The 13365-nt window shown below is 40.3% G+C and overlaps 1 protein-coding gene across 5 annotated transcripts in view; it reads left to right on the top strand.

Annotated features, from left to right (window-relative positions):
- The first annotated feature begins 12200 nt into the window (after window positions 1-12200).
- Window positions 12201-13365, top strand: part of PRR16 (proline rich 16) — a 269705-nt gene continuing 268540 nt past the window's right edge. For 3 of the 5 annotated variants that reach the window (XR_009539880.1, XM_060146205.1, XM_060146204.1), the window contains exon 1: window positions 12201-12525. Coding sequence is in view for 2 of the 5 variants with exons in the window: in XM_060146205.1 (XP_060002188.1) it covers window positions 12367-12525 (159 nt within the window). In the remaining 3 variants the exon portion in view is untranslated. Of the gene's footprint in view, window positions 12526-13167; window positions 13285-13365 lie in introns of those variants that run through there. The other 2 variants (XM_060146206.1, XM_060146207.1) reach the window with 2 other exon arrangements.

Below are 13365 nucleotides of genomic sequence, written 5' to 3' on the forward strand. Positions count from 1 at the left end.
GACATGCTTGGAAAATAGTAAAGTTGTATACGAATACAGCATGAACAAAAATAACAAAAGAAAATTTGTCATATGGAAAAGTATATCAGCATAAAAATACTACTGAAACATACACAATTCCTGGTACAGTTCTCCTATACAGAATAATCCAGCTATACAGAATCAATTCCTAGGAAAAGCAAAACATGATCAAGAGTAATCACTAGAAACATTTAAAATAGATCTTACTAAGTTGTGTTCCATGAAATTCTTTAAACACAATACTCAGAAGTGTTATGTTAAATGAAGAAGGAAGGAAGGAAGGGCAGGAAGGTGGGAAGGGTGGAAGGAAGGAAGAAAGGAAAGGAAAGGAGGAAACATAGAAGGAGATTTGGAGATTTTATGGTCAAATGAAACAAGTTTGGAAACTAAAATTTAACAGGTATGATTTTTCAGATGTTAACATCCTGATATTTAACCTCAACATTATGTAAGAGGGGTACATAGTATGCAGTGTTTCCTTTTTTTTCTTTTTTAATTGAAACTGCTGAGACATATTTTGAAAAATGCTGTTGTAGAGGGATTTACTTTATCAAGCAATTCTGGAAAGCAGCCAAATCCTGGAACAGCAGAGGTAACACTGTTCCTTGCTGCACAGTGAACTATAATCAAAACAAACACAAAAAAGAATAACAATGACTAACATTTATTCAGTAATTTACAGATTACAAAACGTTTCCACCTAATTATCTCTCTTCATTCTCACTCTACATTTTCAAAATAGGTATTGTATCCACATTTGCAGATAAAGAAGCAAATGGTGGTGGAGTTTCAGTGTCTGTGATCACATACTGGCGGCAGAACATGAGTTTCAAACCTAAGGTGTCTCACTTCGAATCCACCGACTTCCCACCAGAGCCCACTGCTTTATTGTTTAAAAAGAAGAGAGACAGTGAAGCACTTTGTACTAGTTTTTTAAAAGTTCAAAATAGGGGATAAAGACTTTTCCTTCTGTTAGATACTACACACCTTTGGCACAGTGGTTTGTAAAGGGAAAAGTACTACCTTGTAGGGGGCATTTTAGATGTCTGGACAACTATTGTGACTGGCATTTACTGGAATGAGGGATATTAAATGTCTGTGCTATATGGGAAAGGGCTGAACGATTTTCAAATGTCCTGCTAAAGTATTATTTTAGCTAGTGCTAAGCACACTGAAAATACAGTCTAGTAGTACTTTGTACATAGTACATTATGTATGGTAATCCTAAAAAGTTTTTATAAAAATTATATGAAAAGCTAAGTAAATAGGAGATGGTCATTATGATGGGATACTATTATAGAATAAAGACAATGTCTTAAAATTTATTAACACTGAGCATTTTTTCCTCTCAATTATAACATTTACAAATACATACTGAGCTGAAATAGTTTCAATGAATTAGCACAGTTATTGAAAAACAGCTTGCAAGTATGTAAAAAGATATTTGAAAAAGAATTGATAGAATTAGAACAAATATTATTAATTTTTAAGTAATTCACTTTTTTTTAAACATCTTTATTGGAGTATAATTGCTTTACAATGGTGTGTTAGTTTCTGCTTTATAACAAAGTGAATCAGTTATACATATACATATGTCCCCATATCTCTTCCCTCTTGCATCTCCCTATCCCGCTCCTCTAGGTGGTCACAAAGCACCTAGCTGACCCCTGTGCTATGCGGCTGCTTCCCACTAGCTATCTATTTTACCTTTGGTAGTGTATTATGTCCACGCCACTCTCTCATTTTGTCCCTGCTTACCCTACCCCCTCCCCATACCCTCAAGTCCATTTTCTAGTAGGACTGTATCTTTATTCCGGTCTTGCCCCTAAGTTCTTCATGACCATTCTTTTTTTTTTTTTTTAGATTCCATATATATGTGTTAGCATAACGGTATTTGTTTTTTTCTCTTTCTGACTTACTTCACTCTGTATGACAGATTCTAGGTCCATCCACCTCACTACAAATATCTCAATTTCGTTTCTTTTTATGGCTGAGTAATATTCCATTGTATATATGTGCCACATCTTCTTTATCCATTCATCTGTTTATGGACACTTAGGATGCTTCCATGTCCTGGCTATTGTACTTGAATTATGATTTTCTCAGGGTATATGCCCAATAGTGGGATTGCTGGGTCATATGGTAGTTCTATTTTTAGTTTTTTAAGGAACCTCCATACTGTTCTCCATAATAGCTGTATCAATTTACATTCCCACGAACAGTGCAAGAGTGTTCCCTTTTCTCCATACCCTCTCCAGCATTTATTGTTTGTAGATTTTTTGATGATGGCCATTCTGACTGGTATGAGATGATATCTCATTGTAGTTTTGATTTGCATTTCTCTAATGATAAGTGATGTTGAGCATTCTATCATGTGTTTGTTGGCAGTCTGTATGTCTTCTTTGGAGAAATGTTTATTTAGGTCTTCTGCGCATTTTTGGATTGGATTGTTTGTTTTCCTGATATTGAGCTGCATGAGCTGTTTGTAAATTTTGGAGATTAATCCTTTGTCAGCTGCTTCATTTGCAAATATTTTCTCCATTCTGAGGGTTGTCTTTTCATCTTGTTTATGGTTTCCTTTGCTGTGCAGAAGCTTTTAAGTTTCATTAGGTCCCATTTGTTTATTTTTTTTATTTCCATTTCTCTAGGAGGTGGATCAAAAAGGATCTTGCTGTGATTTATGTCATTACATCCCAACAATTCCCAAAGTCTTAATTCATTCCACCATCACCTTTAAAATCTGAAGTCCAAAGTCTCATCTAAGTATCATCTAAATCAGATATGGGTGAGACATGAGGTATAATTCTGTTACCAAAAGTGGCGTTGGGCTGCTCGCCACTCTAAAGCCAATACTCAAGAGGCAAAGTTGCTGAAAAGGAAAGTTTGCTTTATTTCGGAGGCCAGCAACCGGGGGAGAAGGGAGACCTGTGTCCAAAGGCTGACTCCCCCCACTGACAATCAGTGGTCAAGAGCTTTTATAGGTGGAGGGAGGGGGCTACATGCAGAAACAGCATAGTCGGCTCTGACAGTCATCTTGAAATTGGTCATGCAGTGGTCTGATCAATGTCATTTTGATTGTTTTAAGTATAGTTAATCTTCAGTTCCAGGGTCATTTTTTCCCATTTCTTTGAAGCCAGTTCTTGGAATGGTGGCAGTTTATGTCATGGCTACAGTCTGGTCATCATGTAGTTAACTTCTTCCACCTGGTGGGGATTTCAGTATCTACAAGACAGCTCACAGGACATGGCTCAGAACATTACCTACAGCCCTTGAGGAGGAACTAAAGGTTCTTGACTTTGCTTATTGACTAAACTATAATGATTTTGACTGCTTTCCTTTGCTTCTGCATTTTCTCACTTCTCTGATTAAACTTATTCTTTGGTTAATGTTTTTCTACAGACAAAAGGCAGTCAGAGGACATGGTGGCTGGGGCAGCTGGCGGGGGAGTGAGACCATAGGGTCCTGCTCTGTTTCAATTCATCCTGAGGCAAAATTACTCTCTATATGTGAACCTGTGAAACCAGATAAGTTAATGTGCTTCCAAAATACAATGGTGGCATAGGATAGGCATTCCCATTCCAAAAGGGAGAAACAGGAAAGAATGATGGGTCCCCAGGAAGTCCAAAACCTGACAAGGGAAATTCCATCAGATCTTGGTGCTGGAGAATAATACTCTTTGGTTCAATGCCCTGCTCCACAGGCCCACTGTGGCATCAGTTCTGCCTTCAGGAACTGCTGAAGTGGTGATCCTCCCTCCATGATTCTGATGTGTGGGGGTCATACCCCCAAGATCCTGAGTAACCCTGTCCCATTGCTTTGCAGGGTTGGCTCGTTCCCAAGTCTTTGGATGAAAGCCATGTGACCTGTTAAATCCATGGTGGTGGCCCTGATGATCTCTAAATGATCTCTGGGATCTTTCTTTCCAATTCTTGAAGGAGAATATACATTTCCATCCTCACAGAATTATGATCCAGCTCTATAGAATCTAAGAAGTCTGACATCCTTCTTTCATTTTGTTCTATCTCCGTCCCCTTCAGCTCAAACTGGCTGTATTTCAGTTCCTGTAGTATCTTTGATAGATAGTCCAGCCTCACCCTTGGTGTTCTCTTCTGAACATGATTTCTTATTTTTCTACAAAATAGTCAGACTGAGAATTTTCCAAATCTTTAAGTTCTGGTTCCTTTTTTGCTTAGCAATCCCTCCTTTAATTCATCTTTCTTTTTTTCATTATGCTATAAGCAGTCAGGAGGACCTAGACTGCTCCTTCAACATTTGCTTGGAAACCTCTTCAGTTAAATATCCAGTTTCATCACTCACAAGTTCTGTCTTCCATAAAACACTTGAACACTGACACACTTTAGCCAAGTACTTTGTCACTTTCTAATAAGGATAGCCTTTCTTCCAGCTCCCAATAACATGTCCTTTTGTCTGTATGAGACATTACCAGAATGCACCTTCACGTCCATATTTCTACAAACATCCTATTCATAAGTATTTGTGCACTCTCTAGGAAGATGGAGGCTTTCTCTCCAGATCTCCTCTTTTCTTTCTCAGCCCCCACCAGAATGGCCCAAATGTTCATAGATCTAGCATGCACCTCAAAACTTTTTCAGCCTCTACCCATTACCCAGTTCCAAAGCTTCTTTCACATTTTTAGGTATATGTTACAGCAGCACTCCACTTCTCAGTACCAAAATCTATTTTAGAACTACCATATAATCTAGTAATTGCACTTCTGGGTATATGTATATCCCAAGGAAGTGAAATTAGGATCTCAAAGAGCTGTCTGTATCCTCATGTTCACTGAAGCATTATTCACAATAGGCAAGATATGGGAATAACCTATGTTAGTCAATGGATGAATGGATAAAGAAGATGTGGTGTACATATACAATTAACTATTATTCAGCTATGATAAAGCAAGAAATCTTGCCATTTGTAACAGCATGGATGGAACTTGGGGGTATTTTGCTAAGTAGAATAAATCAGGCAGAGGAAAACAAATACTGTATGATATCACTTACATGTGGAATCTAAAAAAGCTGAACTCTAGAAACAGAGAGTAGAATGGTGTTTACCAGAGGCTAAAGGGTAAGGAAAAGGGGAGATGTTAGTCATAGGGTGCAGACTTCCAGTTATAAGCTGGGGATCTGAAATATGGCATGGTGATTTTAGCTAATGATACCGTAAAATATAATTAAATTTTCTAAGAGAATAGATCTTAAATGTTCTCGCCACAAAAAAGAAATGGTAATTATGTGATGGGATGGAGGTGTTAGCTAACGCTATGGTAGTAATCATTTTGCAACATATAAGTATCAAATCAACATATCTACATCTAAAGCTTATAAAATATTATGTCAGTTATATCTCAGTGAAGTTAGAAAAACAAAACAAAACAGAGTTTATCTGAGCTTGGGCTTCCACACAAAAATACAGTAGACTGGGTGGATTCAACACTGTGATTTATTTTTCTCACAGTTTTGGAGGTTAGGCGTTACACAGAATGTTCTAGATTGTTTGCAGATTTGGGTCATTCCATCCCAGATGAGAAACTAAAACTGCACATTATCTAGCCATACACAGTGGATAACGTTGGTGACATCTTACAACTGGCAGGATTTGACTTTACATTCCTGAAGGTCAAGGTGTTCCTTAAGCAGGGGGAGTGGTACAACCTCTGCTAACTTCTCTGTCCTTTCTGACTCTATTAGAAACAGTAGTGATTCCTGGCCCACCCTTAATCATTTCCTTGGGGAAAAAAATCCTGATACTTAACAAGAATAGGGATCTCCAAGTATCTATTAAAATTAATTGGGCTCATGAATGATTGAATCGGATTTTCAATTGTTTTGGTGTTAGCAGGGTTATTGGATTCTACTAAATGATCAAATATTCCTTGGTTGTAGCTGAATCACTTTCTGTGGAAAGAGGCTGTTAGGCTGTTAAACTGTGCAGAATGGCAACTGGCCAAGTTTTAAGACACCTCTTTGGCCAAGTCTGTAATGGTCCTCGAATATTGAAAGTCTCAGGTTATTTCTTCACTTGGTCCAGCATTTTGTAGCTGAGGGGTAGAATGAGATAGAGTACAATGAGATGTCAGGCATGGGTTCCAAGGTTTCAGGATAAGTGGAAACTCTTGAAAACTTGGGTGAACGGGAATAATTGTTTCAGCATTTTGCTTGCACACGTGGTGGGGCAGTTCAGCAGCTCTGGGCTGGGGAAGTCTTGAAAGGGGTTCCTGGACTCAATTCCAAGTTGTGTGTGTGTGTGTGTGTGTGTGTGTGTGTGTGTGTGTGTGTGTGTGTGTGTGTGTGTGTGTGTGTGTGTATGTGTAGGCTTCCCCACGCCAACAAGCAATTCTCAGATGCCAGCAGCATGTCTGAGGATTCAGCTCAATTCTGACACTATCTATGGGAAGATAGAATTTGATTCCACAAGTAAAGGGCTTAGTCCAACAACACCACTCTTCAAACACCAATCACAAGCCGAGGTTGTTGTCCGTACTTCTGACTGACTGGCTTTAAATCAAAGATACCTACAACCCCCTCTTTGGGTTTGAAGAATTTGCTAGAACTACTCACGGAACTCAGGAAAACCCATAACTCACAGGATTACTGATTTATTATAAAAGGATATTAAAGGGGACAAATCAACAGTGAGATGAAGAGATACATAGGGTGAGGTGCAGAACAGAGGAGCTTCTGTCCACATAAAGGTTGGGGCCCAGTACGGTGACACTTGGAAGCATTCTTATTCCCCAACTTGAAATCTCTCTGAAAAGGAGGGCCAGAAACTGTTCTTCTGGGTTTTTATGGAGGCTTCATTCCATAGTCATGGTTGACTATATCACTGGTCAGTAGTGATTGATTTAACCTCAAGCACCTCATCTCTTTCTGGGAATCAGGGGGTGGGATTTAAAGTCCCAACTTTCTAATCACATGGTTGGTTCTCCTGGCATCCAGCCTCCTCCCTTGGGTGGGATCCAAAAGGCACTTCCTTGTAGCATTTTCAAGAACTGAGAACAAGAGACCAAACATTATGTCATTGTTCTTATTGCCCAGGAAATTCCAAGGGTTTCAGGAGCTATGTTCATCTGTATAACCAATGATATATATGTATATATTATGTATATATAATAACCAACAATATATAATATCACAATATTAATATTGCAGGTCTTTAGAGTTGAGTCAAAAATGGGAATGGATGAGGGGGTTGGTGGTTCTTTTCATGGGTAAACGAAATGTTAAAACTAAGACTTGAGTGCAGCTAGCTTTGGGAAGCAAAACAATTTTAAATTGTCAATCTGAAGTGTGAGGAAAAAGAAAGATATATAATCCAATCTAAAGGCTATATGGTAGATAACTTTTTATTTTCACAGGGGCACATCTCCACCTTTGAAGGAGAAATAGGCCACAGGTGAAGGCAACTTAATCCAAATTGGGCCAGTCATTAAACTTCCTCATCACCAGTTACTAACCCAAGTAGGACCATTGCTAATTCATATGATGTCTTTCTTTGTATGAATTTGAAAACAGTTTTGCTTCCTAAAAATATTTTACTTCCATATTATCAGAAAATTATTATAATATACAGATTTTTGTAGAACGACTCACCTTACTGCCACCTGCTGGAAAATCATGGTAATAAATATACAAATGTATGACTTTTCTCTAAGAGTGGCACAACTGTAAGAGCAGCTTTGCACCTGAGCTGATCACAGTAATTGGCCACGGTGTGTGTCCATGACCTAAGCTGGACCTATCAAAGTCCTCTCCTGGGAGCTTGCTGTAATTATCTCTTTCTTTTCTACGTGCAAAGTTATAAAGATGTGAACCGGGATTTATCATTGACCAAGGTTCAACTTCAGGGAGAAACTAAAGCCAATCTATTAAAAGGAAATGGGGTACATAGAAAGAAATAGTCCCAATGGTCCTAGAATTTCTGGCTCCAATTCTACTGGAAAATATTTCTCTCCTTGCCTTTCTATGGTTAAGCTACGAGACAATTTCCTTTGTTCAGTTAAGCAAAAGTTCAGTTTCTGTCTCATGGATAAAAAGTAAGGAAAAAAAATTAAGTATACATTGACTTTGTAGGTCAAGTAAAATAAACTGACTGTAGTTGGCAAAGAGGGCAATAAAGAGATACTCTGAGGTACAATATTTTATATTAGAGTCATATGTGGAATTATCTAATTGTTCTTGCAGGGACTGTGCCTTGCTAAACCTAGTGGCACATCTACTCCATAGCATAGATTCTTGCCTACAGTAGCCATTTAAAAAACTATTTGTTGAATTAAATTAGTTTCAAAACACAGAGATAGACAACACTTCATTCATTCATGTCCCTATCAAGTGTTTATTGAACAGCTACTTCAGAATAGAAAAAGTTCTAATTACTCAGGGTACTATTGTACAATGGGTATTTGTATTTAAACTTCCAGATCACATTTGTTTGTTTGTTTGTTTGTTTTTACCAATATGCATCTATAGTAGATAGCCATCATGCCAAAAGCAATTACTACATAAAAAGGAGATATTCTCTAGACAAAGGGAGACAACTCCACAAGTCTGAGTCAACATGAGGTTCTAGCTCCCAATTTGTATTCCCTAGATGTGAAAATTTGGAGGTACCATTTAACCTCTCAAGGCATTGTTTTCTCATCTATAACATGAAGAGATGTAACTGGATGATCTTTAAGGCTTTCTAGCTAAAAAGAAACCTAAAGTTTTCTTTCAATCTCTCAAACCAGTGGTTTTCAGAGGCTGGTCTTTCTCCAGCAGCCTAGAAACTTGTTAAAATGCAAATTTCAAACCCCACCCCACACTTACTAGATCACATACCCTGGGGGTGGATTCCAGCAATCTGTATTTTAACAAGCTCTGATGTGAGCCAGATTTGCAAATCACTGCCTAGGCATATCATGTACAGTATATTTCTTAGTCAATGTATACGTGGAGAACTTTACTCATTTTTCTCTGTTGCATTTCACTAATGGCATTTTCTCTCCTACCCACGTTGTTTGCCAGTATTTTTCACCCAGTGAAAACTATTTTGGTGGAAACAACGTTGTCATTCCTTTATTTTTTTCTTTTTCTTAATGTTTTCAAATATCTCTAATGACTTTATTGGATTTTACAAACAAAGTTTATGCAAAAGAAATAAAAGAAAGAAAACCAAGCGACGTCATTATAAGAGCGATGTTATATTATGCATATCCTTTTTTTTTTTGAGACTCAATGGACATTATTATGGTGGTATATTGATAAAAGCTGCTGTCAACAAAATGGGACAAAATATTTTGGGAATATTCTTGAGCTCTTTGTGAATTAAAAAGTATGTCAGTGTCATAGCATTGCTCATGCAGGTTAATTTTTAGAGATTGAATGCAACAGATTAAACACACACACATACATACACACACAGGAAATTATTGATAAATGCCTGTAAGTGAACAACCACTAGATGATCTCCTATAATTATCCAATCCTTCCTGCTGCAACCCTCAGAAAATGTTGACTAAAGATACAGAAAGAATAAAATTCTGGGTGAACAACCATTTCTACAAATAAGACACTTTCTATTAGCAGTCTGTTATTCTAAGTTTATAAGTGATGTGGTTTGAGTATGTACCAATTTGCCTCTAGCAGTAGTACATAAACAGATTTATGAACACATTAATAAGAAATTTTATTAGGTGTCACTTTTGTTGTGTGGTCCCCATAATTTGGCTTTAGAACATCATATATATTAATCTCTGACAGAGTGCAGGATGTGCCAACGGAGTGACTAATTTTTCCACAAAGGTGATAAAAAAAATAGAGAGCAAATAGATTTGACGTATATCCTTGTGTCCTTCTTATTGTCTCCTTCCCCTCAATGTCTTTAACTCTTTTTGTAAAACTTTCTTCTTTAGGAATATTTTATCCATACCTGATTAATGACTAAAAGATAGTGGTAGTCATCACTGCTGGGGGTCGACTAGCTTTGTTAGTTTGGGTTTGGAAGCCAATTACAACTTTTCCCTTTCAGTTAACTCCATATTGTATTTAAATATAGATAGATAGATAGATGATAACCATTATTTAAGAGTAAATTGTGATATGGATGTGCATAATGTGTTTTAAAGTAATAATTATGATTCAGTTTTGAGCCAAAATAGTTTGGCTCATTGCTAGCAATGGATACCATAGGAGAACAGAATTTTTTTTAATCATTAGTGAAGAGATTCAGAGTGGCATGGAAATATCCTTATATTAATAAAAGGATTATTTTGTCAGTGGAAGAAAAACACCACCTCCTTTCCTCTTTTCCAGTATTCTTGCTTAAATTCATCATTTTTGAGTTTGGGGGGCTTCCCTATTCACTTGCCTACTATTGAGAGTCAAAAATTCTAATATAAAGGAGCAGTACCTTCCCTTTTTCTCACATTCTTTCCCGCAATTTCTGACCACTTATCCTTCTTCAGATATGAAATAAGAGTATAGTTAAGGATTAGGAATTTACCGTGGGGGAGTTTGTAAACCTGATGTATATAGATTTTACTGTTACACCTTTATACAATAAAGAAGAACCTGCAGAGACAGGGCACTTAAAAATATATATTCTCTCTACCTTAGAGAACTGAACCATATTACTTATTTAACACTTCTAATAATTTCTTCCCTCTTCTCCTCTCCAATTTTCTTAGTGCACACTGGTTCCTTTATTCTTATTTTAATTTTCTTCCAGCAACTTCTGCTTTATACCTTTCTTTTTCCTCTGATTTTCAATGCATTTTTCAATGTTGTTATTCTTTTGATAACACTTCTAAATTTCTATTTTTCTTCTGTTGTCTCTTTTTTCTTCCATATTCCAAATATGACTTCCAAGGATTTTATCAAGATGAATTATTCAGAATGAAGAGAGTGAATATGAGGGGTTTAAGGAACGAGGAAGAGGAGAGCTGCCAAGATTTTCTTCATGTACAGAAGCATAATGGAACAATCTGGGGTGTGAGAAGCAAGAGACAGAGGTCCTTGCTAAGGCATGACTAAATGGGAAGCTTATTAAAATAATGATTTGGAGTAGAGTGTATGAAGAAAATAAAGTAGATCCAGCCTTCCAGGTCAGTAGCTAATAACCCATGGGTTTGCTACTAAGGAAATTAAAACTTTAACTAATGAGAATCCTAGCCACCTACTGAGAATGAAACTGAAGGCTTCCTATTAACTCCCCCACCTGGGTCATTTTGACAGAACAGTCAGAAAGTTATTTCCTCTTTATTTAGTTGCAAAAGACTTGAAATGGATACAAAAAAGAAAAAAAAAAAAAAGTTGGTGGCAAACTCTTCTTATTCAGCTTTCACAAGAGGAGATCCAGTGTATTTCCCCTGCACCCAAAACATACATCATCATAGGCCACGAAAAGAGGAAAGACAGTTAAAAAAACAAAAACAAAAAACGGGAGCTGTCCCAGTTGAGTACAGCCAAGATGACTCAGACAGTCTCCCAGGGGATTTTTGATGTGAGGACTTGCAATTAATAAATCCTCTATTAGCTCTGTGGAATCAGCAGGATTAAACTACCTCTTTCAAGAACACTGGTTAAATATCATGATTCCAGGGGGTGAGGGGTCGATTTTATCCACACCTCTTTTTATTTCTGCACAAGTAAGAACACCTCTGTTTAGCTCTTGGGTGAGTAGGAGAGTGATTGGAGGCCTTCGGGACACACTTTGGCCCTGGATGAACATTTAGGGTCGCTTTACTAGCCCTAAATTAAACTCTGACCCTACTGTGGTTCTTAATCAATCGATCAGAAAGTGTGGTGGGGATCCGGGTCTCTACTGGTGGGTGAAACAGAAGGAATCTAAGCTGGATGTGACAAGACATCCAGCAGGATATGATGATGAGGGCATTTCAGTATCAAGACGAGAGGGTGGGCAGGACACGAACTTATCTCTCGGCTCCCTGACGCCCAGGTGTTCTGGGAGAGATCCCGGAGGCACGTGCCGCGGGGACTGCAGCTGACAGCCAGGGACCGGCGGCCAGGCGCCCCTCTCCGCGGGCGGGGAGCGAGCGCCTGTGTGCGCGCGAGCGGCGGGCGGCGGCGGGAGGAGGCGCAGGCGCGCTGTTCGCCCGTCTGCAGCCCCGCGCCGAGCGCCGCGTCTCGGAGAGTTGATGGCAGCACCACAGTGCGGCCACCCGGCCGACCGCCGAGCGCAGCCACCCGCCGCTGCCCGGGGAGCGTCCAAGATGTGGGGGGACTGGGGCGGCAGCGGCCGCCGCGGCGCCAGGGACCGGGGCGCGCAGCAGCCTCCGCTCGCCCGCCTGTGCTGACCTGCCTCGCTTGCCCCCAAAGAATGTCAGCCAAGTCCAAGGGGACCCCCTCCTCGTCCTCTCCAGCCGAGGGACCGCCGGCAGCCTCCAAAACCAAGGTGAAGGAACAGATCAAGATCATCGTGGAGGATCTGGAATTAGTCCTGGGCGACCTGAAGGACGTGGCCAAGGAACTTAAGGAGGTGAGAGGTGCGGGGTGTGGGGAAGGAGTTCGTCGCCTTTCACCCGCTGGGGTTCCCGGTCCCGTTTTCACTGGGGACCGCCAGATTTCTTAACTCAAGGGAAACTATAGAAAGACGCCTGCAGACGGACTTTCTTTCCTCCGACGACTCCTGAGAAGAGTTGTTGCACTTTCTTTTTTTTTCTAATCAGGAAGAAATCAACTAGTGTTTTAATCGATGCACCTGGGATGGTGAGAGGGGTGAACACGCGTGTCTCTGTGTGTGTGTGTGTGTGTGTGTGTGTGTGTGTGTGTGTGTGTGTTGGGGAAGGGGATTCACTGGGGGTGTGTCGACAGAGGAAGAAACCAGCAACCGGCCGCAGAGTGCAAGATGCTTCTCTCCTGCCCTCTCGCTCCCCCAGAGTCCGCTGGCAAGTCTCTCCTTGCCTGGCAGCCTCCTCAGGCCGGGGCTGAAAGGGGGCCGGGTTCCGTGCCCTGGGCCAGGCCCGAGAGGGCAGCCTGGGAGAAGCTCGGCTCCGGCCCCCCTCCCCGGTTCCCGAGCCCAGCTGGAAGGAAGGCGACCCGGGGCTGCTGGCAGGAGAACCCAGACTTGGGGATGTAAAGGGGGTCTGGGACTTGCTCACTTTCGCAGTTCCTGAGGCATCCCCTGCTCTCCTCGGAATGTCCCTCCCAGTAACTCCGGGCCTTCTCGCCACCCCACCTCCTTTCTTCCTCCTATCTTGTCGCCGTTGGCATAGAACCTGGGGCGCAGGGCGCGTCGGTGAGTGCGTGCGTGCGTGATTGTGTGTGTGTGTGTGTGTTTGGTGTGCGTGCACCAGCGTCTTGCCACTTGAGTCCTGGC

This window comes from Lagenorhynchus albirostris, chromosome 3 (genome assembly GCF_949774975.1).
Source record: "Lagenorhynchus albirostris chromosome 3, mLagAlb1.1, whole genome shotgun sequence".
NCBI classification, from domain to species: domain Eukaryota; kingdom Metazoa; phylum Chordata; class Mammalia; order Artiodactyla; family Delphinidae; genus Lagenorhynchus; species Lagenorhynchus albirostris.